This window comes from Sphaeramia orbicularis, chromosome 17 (genome assembly GCF_902148855.1).
Source record: "Sphaeramia orbicularis chromosome 17, fSphaOr1.1, whole genome shotgun sequence".
In the NCBI taxonomy this organism is placed as follows: Eukaryota; Metazoa; Chordata; class Actinopteri; order Kurtiformes; family Apogonidae; genus Sphaeramia; species Sphaeramia orbicularis.
The window spans coordinates 8,853,118-8,872,889 of record NC_043973.1 but is presented as its reverse complement, the minus strand read 5'-3'; the positions used below and the strand labels follow the sequence as shown (position 1 = coordinate 8,872,889).

General features: G+C 36.5%; 1 protein-coding gene across 1 annotated transcript in view; it reads right to left on the bottom strand.

Moving 5' to 3' along the window:
- st6galnac5a (ST6 (alpha-N-acetyl-neuraminyl-2,3-beta-galactosyl-1,3)-N-acetylgalactosaminide alpha-2,6-sialyltransferase 5a) overlaps nucleotides 1–19,772 on the bottom strand; it is a 73,291-nt gene that overhangs the window by 9,155 nt on the left and 44,364 nt on the right. Inside the window, 1 exon segment of the mRNA XM_030161128.1 lies at nucleotides 7,699–7,806. Coding sequence (XP_030016988.1) covers nucleotides 7,699–7,806 — 108 coding nt within the window.

The window sequence follows — 19,772 nt, the reverse complement described above, 5'->3', positions numbered from 1 at the left end:
CTGACCAGCAGGAAAAAGCTTTCAAGTTTTAAAAGAGAACACAAACAAGATAGACCATTAAATTTGTTGGTCAACTCCAAATAAATAAAATCTTCATTCCAAAAAATAAATCTTAAAGCTTTCAAGTTTTACAGGAGAACAGAAACAAAATGGACAAATAAATTCTTTTGTTTGTTTAAAATGAATAAACTGAAGTAAAAATGCAACATATTCTGAAGTGTCACTCTACAGCTGAAGTTTTTACACTACTGTATGGGTCTTAAATATGTTATGAAATTTGATGTGTTATCAGAAATACAACTAATCTTCACAAAACAATTGCGGGGGTATATACATGGGGGTGCGTTCCATAATTGCCGTAACTACTGTAACTGGCGTAAACCGAAATTGAAAATTAATAAGCTTTGGAAGTCCAACTCCCGTTCTTCACATAGGCTACATGTACTCATTTGGTACACCTCCTTATTGTATTGAAGGCCCCGAACCAAAACAGATCGATACAAACGAGTGCACTGTTACATCCCTACTTTTCAGTAACCTGGTCGCCCGAGTTCTTGGTCAAATTTTCTCCCGAGGGAACACTATTTCCCACTGCAGCTCAAACAGTAGCTTGTTTGCTGTGCCTGACTTTTACGCCTATGCAGTGTGCGTCAAGTCAACCTAACTTGATGTGGCTCTAGTGTGATTGGTTTGGTGCAGCTCTACTTAATTATGATTGGCTTTTCTTATGTCTGTCAAAACAAGGGCGAATGAATTCTATTGAAATTGTATCGAACATGACTCATATTTCTATCAAGGAAAAGTTATTTCGTGATATATATCGTGATCGTTTTATTGCCCAGCCCTACTTGTACTTCATGTAACAAAATACTAATTTAATTAAATTCTCCGTCAAGTCACATCCAGTATAATCTTCACTTGTCAAGAGACGCATAAGAATGTCTACGAATCAGCTTAAGTCAATGATTGCTGCAATGTAATGAACCACCATTCCTTCTTTATTATCACCAGGATTAAATTTGATTTTGCACCCAAACTCAAAATAAGATATGATTATTGAATAAATCACGAAGTGAGGATAAAATGTGCCACACTTTACAGTTTGTTCCTTTTTTTGTGACAAATCTATTAACATTAGTTCTGTTTGCCTAATGAAATCCCACTGTTCTGGTCTGTGGTTGCTGAGATGGATGAGCCATAGACTGTAAGTCAAACCATTAAACTCGACAAATGATGCCTCATTAGTTCGAATTAGTTTGTTGCAGAGAGTGGGAGAAATAACCCCCCACCCCCTTTTTTGGGAGAAGGGGGTGACATACATGCATGTTTTAACAGAGTCCTTCCTCTCTGTAATATCCACTCACAAGACCAGAGAAATGTGAAATCCTGTCAAAAACAAGATCTTTTTTTTTTCCCTTCAGCCAGCCATTAGCCACAGGGGTGTTGTTGTACCCTGTAGCATCTGTCTGTCTGTCCATTTGTCTGTCTGTCCGTCAGCAACAATGTGACTACTCTTCACTAAATCATTTAATGCCCTTCATGTTTGGTATTTAATGAAACCTCTGAAGCTCTTGGAAGACTTGTTTGGGTGTTAACCTTGACCCTCATTTTCAAGGTTAAATCAGTGTTGAAGCATTAGGGTCATTTGGGGTCAGTGCATGGTCATGGGGGCAGGTAGGAGAGGCTAATACAGGTGAAGTGAGGGGATAGTGATACTGGGAAGGAAGTAGGGAGCAACAGGGGTAAAAGTGCAGGGCAGCACTCATTGTCAAATGTGGTGCCCGTGGGGTCATTACAACATTCAACATGGAATTTGTCTACAATTCTTTAGTCTTGGATCTTTAGTGTTCTATTAGCTGTTAGTTAATGTCCTTGTGTTGACTGGAGTTGAGGCCCAGAAAATATATTGATGTTCCTAATATGAATTAATGCAATATAACATTATATAATTAGATAATTCATGCAAGTCATAATTTTAATAGAAAGGCAGATAACATGTAAGAGGATGCAAGATGATGTATGTACAATGGTTACCGGATGCAAACAAAGCTTTTCAATTTATTTTCCATCTTTTCATTGCTAATGAGGCCAATGCATGCTAACTACTAACAATAAACCGAAGCACAAGCATCCGCTGTTTCAGTGTTCTCCTGCTTCAAATTTTAAGTATTACACCTGCACTAGTCTCACAAAAGAAGCCACATTTCTTGATATTATCCTTGTACTGTGATGCACCTTACAGAGTAACAGTATATAGTAGTATCCCTCATATCATGAATATGCTTATTGTTAACATAGGCTGTTACTGCTGATGGGCTGGAGCTTACATTTCCATAGAGAATAATCTAAAAACATTACAAAATGTCAAGGAAGGCCATCTCATTGTAAATCCAGTCTTTTTTTTTTGCCTGAATTCAAAAATAGATGCTCTTTTGTAGCCTTCAGTAGCTAAAACCTCTAATGCATCATTTAATTGTTTGATAATTCATCATGAAACCAGACATTGTGTGTCTGTGATTTTATGAATAAATTAAATCCCAGCTGCAGGAGGCTGTAAACTAATAAAATATAGCCAAATTAAATGGATGAAACAATGAGGGAAAACCAGGTAGTTAGATCAGCAAAGTTTAATTTCTTTAATGATGTGATTTCAACCTAGAAATTACTACAAAAAACAGAGCATAGTTGAAGCCTGTCCACTTTTTCTACACAAAGCTTTTGTGCTAAAACTGTGTGTAACTCTGTGGGTGTATTAAAAAGGTGCTTATAATACATCCATTTGCAGAACCAGCTTCACAGTGATAGTCTTTCACTACCTTATTTTTTTTTTTTTTACATAATAGAGGCTACAATCCTGACCCAAGCCTGGGTTCAGACAGCAGATAAAAGTATGACCTGCAAAAAAATAACCTAGACTATGATTCTGCCACACTTCTAAATCGAATACAGGTCTACATTTTTGTTTTTCCACAGATATTGTAAATGTACGAAGCAAGTCACCACACTGGTATTTGGCAACATAGGTAATGCAAGGCTCCTACATTGCACTACATTGTCAAACTTTTCTTATTACTTAGTGTTTTTACTAAATTATTGCCTGTTTTTATTTATTTATTTATGTATTGTTATCGCTGTTCTTTTAACCTGTTTTTCATCATGGTGTGTGCTGCTGACCAGGTCGAGGGCCATGTTGCCCTTGTAAAAGAGATCTCTATCTCAATGGGACTTTATCAAGTTAAAGAAAAGCTGAATTAAAAAAACAAACAAACAAACAAGCACATTTATCGTGGTTGAGTGGATCCTTGGGTTATCACCTGGGAAGTTGGAGTCTGACTTTTGCATGATTTTATCCTTTTGTCCCCCTTCAAAAACCACAGCAGTTTTTCAGGTCGACTCATATCAAACATTATCACACATTTATTCATCAGCTGACTGATGAATAAATAAATAACTACAATTGGCTATGTACACACATAACCACTATGCATATTCTTGCACATACACCTGGCCACCTCTCCTCAAATATACTTGAGGCGATATTTCTGAACTGGAGAAACTTGAGAGAACTGTTTTTGAAGTATATCCAAACAAATGGCCAAATGTGGCCGCAGTGTTGCCTTCATTATCATCTGATCAAGAATTCAGCTGCTTTAACTACACATTAGCTTAGAACTAGAACCATTAACACTGCATTCAGTGGCCTCATGTTTACTTACAGAGGACAGTGTGAGGTGTATGACATCTTTGTTATTCTTCTTTTGTGCATGGAGATCAGTTCACATTATAATCATTCTGACAAACTAATTTAATATGTTTCACTATGTTGCTGCAGTTTGACAACCCAGAGCAGCTCGCAATATGAAAAGATTTATGAGGGAAAAAATTAACAGTGAAAGAGGATGATAAAATCAATCATTCTAATGCCCTGCAATTACATATCATGAACATCCTCATTCAATAATTAAAGATGTAGTCATGCCTGTAGAATTTTGCCACTATTGTATCACACCACATAAAATTTGATACGTTAGTACAGACCAACAGCCTTCTTATTACATCTATTACCTTCATATAATATCTGAGTTTATGTGAAACCAGATCCAATTTTGCTGAAAGTGTGCAGGTAAGGGAGTACAGAGACCAAAGATTTCAGACTTTTGTGCTGTGTGTCAAATGGTGAAGAAGTAAAAGTGTGATGGTGGAAAAACAACGTCAAGCATTTGGTTTAAGAATGTAATGTCTATGCAATGTAAAAGCTAAACACCCTATAAACAGGGCTGAGTATTTGGGTATTCATGAATTCACTGCACATCAACTAATAAATGAAACCATAAAAGGTGACTTCAGCATCTGTGATGCTCCATATTTCCATCAGTGAACTGTTTATGTGGACATGTTCCTTAGCACATGCAGGCCAGTTCAGGACGGTGACCAGTTCACAATGAAATGAAATCTCATACTGCAAGCCATATTGGTCATTTCAGATTTTTTGTTCAGATCAGGTTTTTCTCCTGGAGATGAGTTCAGAAGTTATTTCCTTCAGCAAATACACTAATACAAAAATATAAACACTCCATGACAAATAAATGTTGCATCAACCAAACCTTACTTTAAAATAAAAATATGTTTTTTTTATCTAGTACTCACTGTGCTGTAAAATAGTCACTGTCTTTGTTTTAATGCAACAGCATTGGTAGTTACCCAATGTGCAGAGGCTCTTTAACCAAAATATTTTTAAGGCTAAAACCTAATTATTATTGTTGTTAATGAATTTAGTGTTTTACAAAAAAAGAAAACCCTCTGGCTCAGGTATTGTTACAACTGTTAGATCCTTAGGATGACGTTTTTAGTTCAGTTGTATGTGAGATAAGCACCAAAGAATCTACACACAGAAAACAATTCTATTCGACCTTATAAAATTGCATATGACCAGTAATTAAAGTAAGCAACTCATTAAATTAATTCAGCGTTCTACAAAATAAGTTTGTACAAAAATAAATCCCCACTGATGACAAAAGACTTGAGGTACTTTATTATGGCACACCAACTCAAATTTTTTTTACCAAGTTGCTATTTGATAATTACTTACTATTTTAAAATAATTCCATACATTTTTATATTTGCTACATTCTTTTGTTGCATGTTATGCCCTGTCCATATTATTACAGATGTTTTTCTGAAAATTCTTTTTAATCTCTCCATGACCTTAATTTTCAAAACACCTCTTTCCACATAACTCAAAAACGACAACACACTGGAACAGTTGCTCAGACAAGCTATTGGTTTCTGTTGGACATAAAACTGTGGACACTGTGAGTAATACAGGATGCAGTAGATGCAGAGGATTTAATATTTCATTAAGGTGCGCACCAATGACAACTTAAGTTGCCATACTTTTGGTTTTGGTTATTGAAGTGTATTTCTTGCATGATGTGGATTTGTCCATAGCACTGGTTCTCTCCATCTTCCAAAGGTCTCTATGCTGACCTTGATCTACTGCAGGTCATACACTGATTTATTCACCTAATGTCAGGCTGTCAGTAACCTAGGAGTGATTTAAGACAGTCAACTGAAGCTTGATAAACAGATTAATGCAGTTGTTAAAGCAAGTTTTTTCCAGCATCGTCTTTTGGCCCAAGTGAAGCCATTCCTCTCTCGCAGTGATCTGGAGAGAGCGATCCATGCTTTTATCAGCTCACATCTTGACTACTGTAATGCACTTTATTATGGTCTCACTCAGTCCTCACTCCATTGCTTACAACTTGTACAAAATGCAGCTGCCCATTTCTTGACCAACTCCTCCAGCTACAACAACCACACTAGCCCCATCCTCTCTTCTCTCCACTGGCTCCCAGTCCGCCATCGCATTGATTTTTAAAATTTTAATGTTTGTTTTTAAAGCTTTAAATGGTCTAGCTCCTCCCTATTTATCTAAGATTTTAACAGTTCACCGCCCCAGCAGAGCCCTCCGATCGTCCTCTCAAATGGGTTTGGATGTCCCTAGGTCCCGATATAAACAATGGGGTGATCATTCATTTGCTGTTGCTGCATCAAAACTGTGGAACCCGCTGCCTCCTGACTTGCGAGTCCTCACCAACCTGCCCTTGTTCAAGTCCAGATTAAAGACTCACCTATTTAGACTGGCTTTTAACCCTTAGCACTGAGACACTATTAGGTTTTAATCTGTGGTCTCTTTTATCATTGTGTGTTGTGTCCTATTGCTTTATGCATATTTATGGTACTTGACTAACCTGTTTCTATCTTATAATTTAATCATGCTTTTAGATGTAGAGCACTTTGAGCTTCTTTATGTTGTTGTAAAGTGCTATATAAATAAACTTTGATTTGATTAATGTTTCAGGTTCAGGTTCATTACACAATACTGTAACAGACATGTGCAAAATGGAGTGTGACACCATCATTTTCCAATCTCTTTGTTTTCTCTGTCCATATGGATGCAAACAAAGACATTAAAAATCTTAATCTTGGAGAGCGTTTTTTAAAAACCTCAGTTTTTGCAATCTAAAACGCTGATCATGTATCGACATCGAAAGACCAAAATGTAGACAAAAATATAGTTTTTTGCAAAATCTGTATTAGTGTGGATGGGGCATTAGAGAGCACTTAAAGCAAAGCCTGACGCTTCTTTTCATATATTAGAATGATCCCAGTTTCTTGCATACAATGAGACATGTTTCCTATTAATTAAACACTAGTATTGGATAGGATAGTATTAGCTGATACCCGAGGCCTGGGAATTTGATTCCATATAAAACCTGAAAATGTGGGAACAGTGAAATCCTAATTTGAACTACTTTGTAGTACTTTTTGGATTCCTTCCTGTGTAGATTTGTGGCTAAATTTAATATAGTGTAGAAATCTGACTTTTTAGGCCAAGGGTGCATGTCAAAAAAATCAGATCTGTGTCTGATATAGAATATGGATAAGATTGGGATTGAAAAGGTCAGATTCCATATGATCTGTCCTTACACTGTCATGGAAAAAAATCTGAGTCACATATGAATGAAAATACTGAATTTCAACCACTTTTATCTGCAATGTAAGCATACTCTTATCGGCCACAATAAAGAAATCAGATGTTACTGCTCAGTCCTCATTGACTGATTGAATTTATTGAGCCACAAGGACACTGATTAATTGTCACTGGCTTAAACAAGATGCATAGATAGATAGACAGACAGACAGACAGACAGACAGACAGACAGACAGACAGACAGACAGACAGACAGACAGACAGACAGACAGACAGACAGACAGATAGATAGATAGATAGATAGATAGATAGATAGATAGATAGATAGATAGATAGATAGATAGATAGATAGATAGATAGATAGATAGATAGATAGATAGATAGATAGATAGATAGATAGACCTTTTTTTCCTTTCTCAAGACTCACAAAAATTATATAACTGTGCAATCTCAAAATCTGGAGCACTAGCTTCTTATTGAGGATTTTTCTACTAATACTCAGGCAATTTAAGCATTTCAAAAACATCTCCAACCATATTGACATTTGTTTATCAGCTGCCTGAATATTTACAGTTTTCATCTTTCTTATCAGTCGACTCTGCTGTGCTGCTGTGAATTTGTACAGACTTGAAGCGACTGCAAATACAGCTGTATTTCTTAGTGATGGTACTGATGATGTTTTACATTCAGGTCCACTGTCTCACCTGCAGAAGTCAGGGGCAACCATGCCATAGACATTGATCCTATCACACAGCTCCAGGGCGATGGTCATAGTGAACCAGCCAGTGCTCAGCCATGAATTTGATATCCTCCTGCAAGGGAAAGAATACATTTAGATGGATTTCATATGTGGGAGACCAGCAGGATGAAAACTGTAGTGTATTTGATTTTCTCAATGCGATTAACTGGGATGGATAATCAGAAAATCGTACACTGGTGTATTATGGCAGTTTAAAGATTTATCTGAATGAAGAGGTCGATTTTTCCTGACTGCAAGATCATTCAACTTCCCCCACAGCTTCATTAAAATACACATCCATCCTACATATCGACTAATACAAACGAACCCTGTCAAATAATCAAACCTTTAATCAGTGGGTAGCCTTGGTGTGCATGTAGTGCGGGTAGTTGAGATGACACTGCCTCAGATGCAGAATAATCTGTGTGCTTTCAGACTTCTTTTTTTTTACAGAGATGTCAAAAAACAACAACAAAAGACATAATAGTTTTCTGTAATGAAAGAAATATGAAATGGTTTTTAAATTGCATTAGAAATCCTATACGTCCATCAGAGGGGTCTCCCTCTCCCTCCCGCTCTCTGGTACAGTCACAGTCAGATGAAAGAAGTCAATGTTACTTTTTATCAGATTTAAAAAAAAAAAAAAAAAAATCATGAAACTTGCACCACTTCTAAGGGACCATAAAAAAAACTTTCAGATTAAAGCGAACCCATCTGTGGAGCTTCTGACAGTAAATATATAAACTTCTATTGAAGAGTTAAAAAAAATTGAAAAATAAACCTGGAAAAAGGCTTATGAAATTAATTTATTCTAATTTGAAAATATCTTTTACAGTAATTTTTTTATATGGTGTATCATCTCTTTAGTCACTATATAAGAGACCCTAATAATTACTAATTTAGGCTGAATAAAACCAGACAAACTGATGATTTCTTTTCTCTGTGGGTGAAAACATTAACAGAAGTGTTCATACAACCTGCTGAAAAATTAGACTTCACTACCAAGGTTGGAACATAAATTGAAAAGGGGAATTAAAAAAAGAAAAAAAAAAAAAAAAGAATTTTACACTGATATATTCAAGATCACCATCCTCTCCACTTACATTTGTTAACAGGAATTAATTTGACTATAGGAAAGAACATAATTTTAACTTGAATATATATATACTCTCAGCCTCATCTGCAGCTTAAGATCTAATGTTTACAGTTTCATTTTTGACTCTGTATAAAATTAATTAAAGGTATTAAGCATTAAGCTTGGAATACAACATCCCTTAAATTTTGGAAATAACTAATGTAAATATGCTGGAACATTATCTTGACATTTTATACCAACAGTGGTGTCATGTCAGGTGTTTGATGTTTAAAACACAGAAGGATATTAGCAAATAAAGATGGAATAATTATAGAAATAGTCAGGTTTTCCAATTTTGCTGCTGCAACAAACTGTTGGATGGCTTTAACGCCTTTCATTTTGTACAGGATTTTATTACCAGATCCAAATGGGAAACCTGTCAAGTCAGGTGACATTATCACCTGAACTAACTACAGATTCAGTTCAGTCGGGCTGAAAGGAAATTATAAAGTTGAAGTTATTTTAATAACCTAAAGCCACAGTTTATTTAATTAATAAAAAAAATACAAATAATCTTCTACTTCATTAGCACCACATATTAGATACTACAAAAGAAAAACATCTATTTAATAAGAAGTCATTTGGATATTCTACCTCACCTCTAATAATACAAAGCATCACATTAAATCTGGAACATATTTTATTTCAAAATACTCATGACAGGAATGATTATTTTTGCAAAATGCATAGAATAAATCAGATTTCCAAGAGGAATATGCTAATGGGAAAGAACGCTCCAGAAAGCAGTAAAGGAAGCACTGAAGCTCCTCTCCTGAGCATTTAGAGAATTTAACCAGCTCATATCCACTGCTCTGCTAATTAGATTCTTCTGGGTCATTTCACTAAGTTACAAACCTCAAATGTAAAAAAACAACATTGCTGTATGTACCTATGTTTGTAATAACTGCAAAGAGTCATGCAGAGTGAACAATATTCCTAAAAACACATTTATGTAACGTAAATATATGCATTTATGCAGTGAAAAAGTAAAAAATGTGTGCTAATGTATGTACTGTTCAAAATTCAGCAGGGAGACCTGGATTCAGGCAAAGCTGTGTACCTTGTCATGATTCCTCCTGCTGCATGGCTAAATTTCAGTTGGATTTGTTACTGGTGACCAAATAACATATTCATGGATCACTTAATCAGGTACATTTTGAGATAATAGCATTAGAAACACTGAATAGGCTGCTGAGGTTACTGGATGAATATAAGCAACCTCTGCAACCTTTATTATAATCATTCTGACTAACTAATTTAATATATGGCACTGTATTGCAGCAGTTTGACAACAGTGAGCTGCTCACAGTATGAAAGGATTTATGAGGGAAAAAATTAACAATGAAGAAGCATAATGAAATCAGTTCTACTTAATGCACAGCAATTACATAACATGAACTTTCTCATTCAATAATTAAAGACGTAGCCATGCCTGTAGTATTTTACCACTATTGAATTGTGCCATGTAAAATCTGATACATTAGAACACACCGGCAAACTTCATATTACATTCATTTTATATTAAACCAGATCCTATTTTGTGCAAAGTTTGCTAGAACAAAGAGTACAATAAGAAAGATTGGTGTATACTACAAATTAGACTTGCACCGATTAATTGGCCATGCTCGGAAATTGGCTGATTTTCATGTGATTGGCCATGACTGGTGACTGGCTGGTCAGTCTGAAATTGACCAATTTTGAGCTCAAGTCAAATTCCTGCCGCGCCATACAGCCAGACCTGAGGCCGTTTCCAGATAGTCATATATGAAGCGCAGTGGCAATTTCTCATAGACTGCAAGGGAAGCCCGGCTTCCCCTAAAATTACAAAAATTAAATGGTTCAGTATGTACGGTTGTGTTGACATTTTATTGACTACAAATGTGTTAGAACACGTTCATCTCACAGACGAGTTCGTTCAGAATCAGCTTTATCACAAATCAACGGACGCGATGTTGTTCACTTCTCATACATTCCCGTTGCGCTGTTTTCTCATTCGATCTCTGCTCAGTGCATTTGCCTGTAGACGCTGGGCATCTATGGGCTTCAATGGGACTGAGTGGAACAGTTTTTTTCATTGCCTCAAAACTGGACGGTAATTGGATAAATGCCACGATGTTGTCCCTCCCCCGGACGCCGGACGTCTCTGGGGGTGAATGGAGCTGTGGGCGGAACTCGGCCGGGCTGGATGCCAGAATCCCACGTGCTGATTGGAGGATCAGTCGAAAGGCTGAATCCCGTTTAATTGACAGCTATTTTGAGATCTACTCCTTCACTGACACAGTTCAGTTTAATACCGTCGCACATTCTGCTATGAAATCAAGAGAGAAACCACTACGAAATTACTCGTTCATTTCTTGCACCATAAATAAAACACACTCATTGTACTTCCTTGTTTCAATTTAACATAATTTCAGCGTTTTCTTGTTTCAGTTACATAATTTATCATTTCTTTTTCAAGTTTAATATCGTTTTGTAGATAGTTAAATCAATCAAACTGTCGGCTAAGTCGGAGTGAAAGGAGCATCTCTTGTTTAAAAAGGCTGAAGTCTTATACTTGCAACACAATGGGCCAAGGCAATCTAAGCAGCCTAGCTCTGCTGGACATTGAGAGGACACTGTTCCAGTCCCTGGAAAAGACGCCTACTTGGTACGATAAGGTCACTGACCATTTTCTTTAAAAGGAACGGAGGGCAGCCGCCTCATTGAGGCAGTAATCAGAAATGTGCAGGGGGCACGTGTGTGTGTGTGTGTGTGTGTGTGTGTGTGTGTGTGTGTGTGTGTGGGGTTTACATGAGGGGGGTGCATTCAGTGCTGTGCGTACGCCACACTGAATACGCACATACCACCATACGACTGTAGAAAGTGAAAACTGAGATGCTTTACTAATTCCTCTAAGTCTCCTCCTGTTGTGCACCTCATTTTCCTTTTCTCTACCTTCGGAAACTTTCATTTGTGGGAACAGGACGTTTGTTTAAGGGGGCATAGAACACTCTTGCAGGTCTCGCTTTTGTGGAATTATTTGACCTGCCCTGCAAATAAAGTGACATTCTTTTGAATGCCGTCCCAACCCAACTTGTGGGTAACCCACTGATTCGCGCATCACTACAAAGCATGTAGAAGTTGAGAATTTATAAATGGTGTTCTGGTCCATTCAGTGCAGGGGTTCATCCTGTGCTCCACATATGTAGAGACACATGCTTTTTTCCAAGGTTCTGTTAGATTATTTAAAAGTAAAACTGGGTTGCAGTGTGTAATATGTACGGTCTATGATAATGTGTTACTAAAGCAAATGGTCTGAGCCACACCAGAATAAAAATTGGGTGTGTATGATTATTTTCCTTCATATATGATCATTTTCAGCTGCTGGTACAATATGGGACTCAATAAAACCCACACGTTTCAATCAATGCGCAGGTTTTCATACAGAAAACCTGCCACCTTTTTGCACACTTTTCTTCCATTTTTAAAATAAATGTTCTAATGGGAAAGTTGCATTGCAATGTCTTGTGTGTTGTGTTTGGAAAAAATGAGATTGGAATCATCCAAAATCAGTATTGGCCATCCAAGCACCCTGCAAATCGGAAATTGGGATCGGTCCAAAAAATTTGAATTGGTGCAAGTCTACTACAAACTGTAATCCAGGTTGACATAATGTAAAAAGTTCAGACTTTTGTGCTGTGTCAGATGGTGTGAGAAGCAACACATTGATGGTGAAAAACTACTATAATGCTTAATACATGGTGCAGGCAGCTTGGTATTATGGTTACTTTTTCTTGGCAATTTATCATCAAAAATATGCTATACATCAAATACGGACTGAAATCAGATGTGACATGTTGAGACTTGACTTAACAGAGTTAAGTTGAATGGCTGAACAGAGTCTGTTGAATCAGTTCACTTGTAGTCGATCCTTGATTGGAGTTGCATGTTTGCTTCTGCCTCAACACATACTCATACCTTAATGGAAAGATAGTTTGACTGCTAATGATTCCCAAAGCCATGTGAATGTTTTGCAGATTTGGATTTTGTTGGATTGATTTGGATAGATTGAAGCACGAAAACACTTGGTCAGGGTGAGGAGAAGATTGTACTATGGACTAAAAGAAGAACATGACCATTGTCAAAGACTCTAAAACTAAACAGAATGGAACACCCATGTGTTTAAGACTTCAGCCTTGCTATTCTACCATATACACCAAGACTTACCCACCAGACCCAAGACTTATTCACATGACCATAAGAGGTCAATTATGTAGACACTAGCCATTAGAACTCTTCAGTCTATCATCAATGGTTCTGCATGTAAAGCTGCAGAATCGAATACCCCACACTAAACAGTGGACACTAAAAACACAGAAAACTCAAACTACCCACATTAGATCCAGTGTTTTGTTAATCCACTCAGGGCTCTTTGGTTAAAGGGGTATTAACTTTGGACTATAGACTTGATTATAGACTAACAAAAATATAGTTATCCATCCATGTTCTGCCACTTATCCTAAGGCAGAACCCTAAGCAGAGAACTCTGCAATATTACCAGGCCAGCCAAGAGATACGATCCTTTCAGGATGTCTGTCTGTCCTCTCAGCGGGACATTCTCAAAACACCTCTTGAGGGAGGTATCCATCATTGCCAGTTCCCAGAACCAATTGGCTGCTGGTCGGAAACTTCTGCCACTTGGATCTGCACATGCTCCTTGTATCTCATTCTTTCAGTCACTACCCACAGCTTGTGACCAAAGGTGAGTGTAGGAATGTAGATTGACTGGTAACTTCATTTTTGGCTCAGCTCCCTGTTCAACCCAACAGACCACTACAGCCTCTGAATAACTGCTGACGCTGCACCAACCTCCCACTCTATCCTTCCCTCACTCATGACCAAGACCCTGAGACACCATTTAAGGAGAACAGTGACAAAGTGGTTCCATAAACCAGAAGGAGGAGTCTTCTTGAGCCTTGTTGTCTTGTGGGACTCCAAAGACAGCTGGTAGGTACCAGCAAGATCAAGTGGTCTATGGAGGGGCTCTGGCCAGGGTAATACTCGCAAATCATATCCTTCTCTTTCTTCTTATATTTACTTTTGCAGTCAAAATACAGAAAACACTATACTTTTCAGCTCCTGAATGTCTTCACCCACAGTTGACCTATATTCTCCTTTAAAAGACTTCACTTGGCCCAAATAAACTCAAAGTAGTTTTGATGCACACCATTAGACTTAGACAAACTTTATTGATCTACAAGGGACATTACTTGGTCACAATAGCTCAGTTGCATATAAAAACACTCTTGCTCTAGCAAAAAAGGAAAGTAAGTGTGAAGAGATAAAAGCAATAACTAATATAAACAGAATACACTAATAAAGTAGAAAAAAAATACAAGATTTGCATATGTACAAACAGGAAAATGGAAGTAAATATACACTATATATACACATGTATGTTATCTTATCTCTCTCTCTTTCATCAGAACTTTCAAATAAACTGACATCACATATATGTTCGTTGCTTCAATTTCCATAACAAGCTGTCATCATTTTGTGAAATTATGTGATTTAGAAAGCGTGTCAAGGCAAAGGTTCAAACTTCTGCTTGAGAGCAGTTTGACATGTGTTCCTAATCTCTCGACCGTGTCGCCATCCTGCTGCTTTCAGGTGGCTTGTTACTGCTTCTCAACACTTCCCACACATAACCCACAGCAGCTGTGGTTTTTACACGGTAAGACAGAGAAACAAAGCCTGGGCCTGATAAGAAAAGTCTTGACAAGAACAACCAGGCAGGCATCTCGACACCCTGCTTGCCTCCGGTTGATGAGGGTGACACATTTGGAGTGGAGGGTTTACCTAGTTGTTTGAAAGGGTGTTGAGACTTTCTCTCTCATTTTCTCCCAGAGGGGAAGGTGTAGGGGGATACACGTCAGGCAAAAATCCTGAAATAAAAGGCCTGTTTAGCATTTGTACTTTGAACATTTTCCCTACTTGGGCATAGTGGAAAAAGAAATCATCTTCCTGGGAAGATATAGAGGAAAGAGAAAATGTTCTCAGAGTGTTTAAACAAGTTAAAAGGATGTTATAGATAGAATTTTTGAGTGCAAACATGAAAATATTCACACAGTGGCCTGTCTGAAGTCAGCAACACTTTGTTTTCCACAAAATCTGTAGAGTCTTAAACATGCTATGAATTTCAGCATGTAAAAAGTTTCTTATCAGCTGATCTGAAAACAGGCTTGTTGGAAATATCCAACCCAACATGCATACGTTAATTTGAAAAGAAGAAACATCTAAAATAGACACAATGCAGATGACTTGAATAGATTCTCAATGAGGGAGAAAAATAACACCTTGAGCACAAGCATTAGATATAAACACCTATAACACAACCAAATACCTCCACCTGGTCTTACACATCTGGACATACGTGACTTTTCATCTTCACTAAATTCAAGTCAATCCTAGACATTCATTTGTATGTTTATGAATGAATGAATGAATGAGTGAATGAATGAATGAATGAATGAATGAATGTTTAACACAGCATGCTGACATTCCCAAACTTGTGAAAAGGTTCCTGTGATAAGACAGTTCATTACCTCTCACCCCAACTGTCTTTTACTTTACATTTTTCCACAATTTATTTTTTTCAAATAATGTCTTTTTGTCCCATTAAGCATTATCAAAAAGCTGTGTTATATGCATTTTATCCACTACTTATCACACCTTATGATTACATGTTGTCTGTTTTACTGTAGTAACTGTAACTGTGACCTGTGATTACCTTTTGGTATAAAGTAACATTTGTCTTGACCATGTTTCCACTCTCCATTCAGGACTTCTACATAAAGCAGTGAGTGTATGTTCAATGTTTTTTAAATGCAGAGTATGCATTTTCTGTCTATTTTTATCTAAGCATCTCTCAGTGTTTGCCCTTTATAGCAGATCTATCTTTTCTGCTACTTCCTATTACAATAAAAGCCCTATAAAGCAGATATATTCCATGTCTGAACCTAAAGCATTCAGAAGAGTTGGCTCAATAAAAGAGGTCACAGTTTTATTTTAATAACATAAATGTAAGCTTAACAAAGCAGATATAGCACCATTAACCAATGAAATGTACTAATACAGTGAAACTTTGTATTTCTCTGTTTTAACTGCAGTAACTACACAAATCAAACATACACAAAATAAAATATAACAATATTTAACATAAGTTTTGTCTATACTGTGGGTTAAAGTGATTTATTGCCTGCGATGATATACACTGTTGTTCATAAATATGCAATAAAATATTTTTTACCTCTTCTTATGAAATGATTGTGATAGTGTGTTATTTACTCTTGATAGATAAAGTATAACTGGGACTCAGTATGTAAGCATTATACCTGGTCAAAGGTGATACTGATGTGTTACAAATAGGAATAAAAGGAGGAATGTGTCTGAAAACAAAATTATTCCAGCTTTATGGGCAGAGTAAGATCCAACATTGCTTTTTTGTATGTAATGTATCTTTCAGAGCATTGTCTAACAATTACTGCTGCTATGCAAATGACATTTTACTACAGATTTCAAATTTTACATGATTATCTTCAATAAACCATATAAAATGAACAAGGTAAATAGGAGCATAAATGCAGTAGTAACAAAAATAATGTGAATATGTCTAGCCTGCAGACATCTGAATTTTAAAGTAAAGATTTTGGGCTATTTATTTATATTGTACAAATTCTTATTTCTGATAGACAGATAAAGTAATCACCAATCTGTCTGCCTGTCTGAGTGATATAAAACTGTACTTCTAATTTTCATGAAACATGTTTGCAGGATCTGGCTTGGGTAAAGGAAAAACCCATTACATTTTTGGATGTACTAGGAAAATAGAAGGGTGAAGCTTGACTGTTTTTGTTTTATTTTGTTAGTTTGTTTTATTTTTTCACCTTTTCTGACATTGTGAGAAATGTCATCTAATTAAATTACAGGACTATAGTGTCTTGGTTGAGGTATGTACTTCTACCAAGTATTCTTCTAGTTACACGTTTTCTCTGTTCCATTTGAGTCTGCTACTAAGATAGAATCGACCAATGTGTATACTTAGCGTGCAGACCCACATAATGGTTTAGGGGGATTTGAGAGGGGTATTATTCAGGTTTATTTGAGTCTCAACTGTCCAGATTATCATCAACACATTTTTCTTAACTGGATAAATGTGTCCTTTGTGAACTATAATTTGGGATTAATCCACAAAGAAACTATTTAGTAAACAGATTTGGCAGAACTAGTTAGCAAAGCATGAACAAAGAGGGAATCCCATTTGTATTTTAAACAAACCCACAATCTATCCAACAAACAAAAACGCTGCTTCTTTCTATGCACACACATTAGTATGCATGTTATGTTTGTGCATTTAGACATTTAGACAAATAGCACACCGCCATCCCTCCTTTCTCCCTCTCCAATCCGAGCTCGAAAACATTGTTTATGCTGTGGAATTATGTCGACAAATGGACACCTGCTGTTCTACTGCGTTGCCAAACAACCTGAAACAACTGAATCAATTGGTCTGCTCTGACTGAGTAACAGAATGATAAATAGTGCTGACATGCACCTTTGTCCGGCTTTCATCTTTATTAGAGTCTGTCCCTACAACAAAAAACAGCATTGACCCAAAGTGATGCTATCACAGCTCAAGTATACACTTCTCATTTTCATTTAATCAAGGCAGGAATCACGTTGTCTGGAACATGTTGACTTGTTGTGATATGCAAACATGGCTCAATCTTTCCAGTGGACACATATTTTGGGTTTCTGTGTATTCAGGAGAATTTGTGTTGACTTATATTAATTTCCTGGAGACTAATCCTAACTCATCCTAGCCTTGAAACAACTCTTAACCCTCAAATTCAATGATTTACGTTTACAATGCAAGCTCAGTCTTCACAGTGTGACTGTGTAAACAGCATTACATCCTCATAATGTAAGGAAAACATGGACACACACAAATGCAAATGAGAAAACTTTCAAAGTTCAAAGCAAAACATTTTGTCATCTCCAGTCTGTGGTGAATGCGCCGAGGTCTTAGTCAGGAGGCAAGCAGCTAATCTCACTTAAGAAGTCTTTCTCATTTCCTTGTTTATGAACATGCTGATGAATAATGCGGTGTGAAATGTCAAGCTCTTACCTTCTGTGGCTCTCTTTAAAATAAGTGGCAGAAAGCTTTGAACAGGCCTGTGCTGCTCTGTGTTTGCACCATGCACTGAACATAAATCTGAGTAAAGCAGACAATAATTGAACAGTTTAACTGTATGCTGATCCTCAAGTGTTAAAATCTAATTTCTACAAAAATTAATTTAAAAAACTGAGATTCTTTTCAAGTAATACTAGTTTGATTCAAGAACACAATAAATCCAATCTTGCAGACTGTGCTAATATTAAGATATTTAATACTGAAAATTAGTCAAGACTCTTACTTGTATCAGTTGTTCTAATCAAGAAAATGTGAGCTGCCTATAAAAAGATAACTGCTGTGAAAGTGCAGAGAGTATAAAGGTATCTGATCTTAGGTGTAATTATCTAAAACTGCAGCAGCTGCTAAACACTCACAAGCTGCATTTGCTTAGGATGTAAAACAAAAAACAGAAGTTGCGAGGTGAATTTGGATTTCATCTGAGTTTGCAGGTTTGCCACAGCAGTGTGATGGTGTTTGTTGCCAGTTTCAGGTGGTCAAGTCTACAGTGGCCATCTGTGTCCCACTCTACGTCTGTCCTACTTTCCATCTGCTCACAATTTGATGAAATTTTTTTTCACTGCAAATGGCAAAAACGATACCGATATTTTTTTGTTACCTTTAAAACAAAACTTTGTTGTAAGTTGTCTCTGACAACTTGCCTGCTCTGTGCCAGATTTACTTTTGTTAGATGTTTTTGGTTTCCATGTTGATTTTTCACAAATACTCTTTAATACCATAACCGTAATGAGGCTTTTGCTTTTAGATTTATTATTCAACACATGCAGTTGGTGTATATGTGGTAGATGTACAGTCATGGCTAAAGGTTCTGAGAATGACACAAATGGATCCTTTCCTTAAATGTGATTTATTTTTTCAGTAACAGTCTTTGAAATCTATACAATGCATCTATGCTTCAATGAACCTCACAAACACATGGAATTTTGTTTTTAAACTTAGGCAGAAAATTTTAGAAAACTTTTTTTTTTTTTTTTTTTTTTTTTACCAAAACTGTATGTGTCAAATCATTTTCTCTGATTTGGCTGCTCCTGTTCCAAGCAACATATATTTACAACCTTTGAATCCTTTTTACCTCTCAGCCTCTTTGTATTTTCTAAAAGTACCATTACTTCATATGTGATAATGACAAAACTACAAGTATAGGTATTTCCCCAAATAGACAGGGACCGAACATGCTAAGATAAAATTTACATATAATCGTACAATGCAGCTCAGTGCAACAACATGGTGCGCATCAGAATGCAAATCATTATAATTACAAGGACTCAGGGGGTCTAATTGCTGAAATGGATTATAATATTCACAACTATGTCATTTGTACATTCTCACCTGAAAATATAACAAATAATAAATCTAAAATCTTTGTGGTTTTATATTGTTGCATCCTGTATTGAGCTATATGTATCCATTACCATCACCAACAGTTGAATGTGGACCAGAGTTATTATCCCCTTAACTAAAACACCCAGAATAGACAGAATTAGTGTATTTGTTGTTTTGCGAAAACTTGTCACTAAATATGGCACACTGAATCTTGTTTTTTTTTTTTTTTTTTTTACTCACTGCCCACTCTTGCAATTATTCAGGTAAGCTTGACATTTATATTCAAAACAAAACCCTAATGCATGTTGAATAGTTTTGTCTAACAAGAGGAAGTATGGCCCTGTTGTTA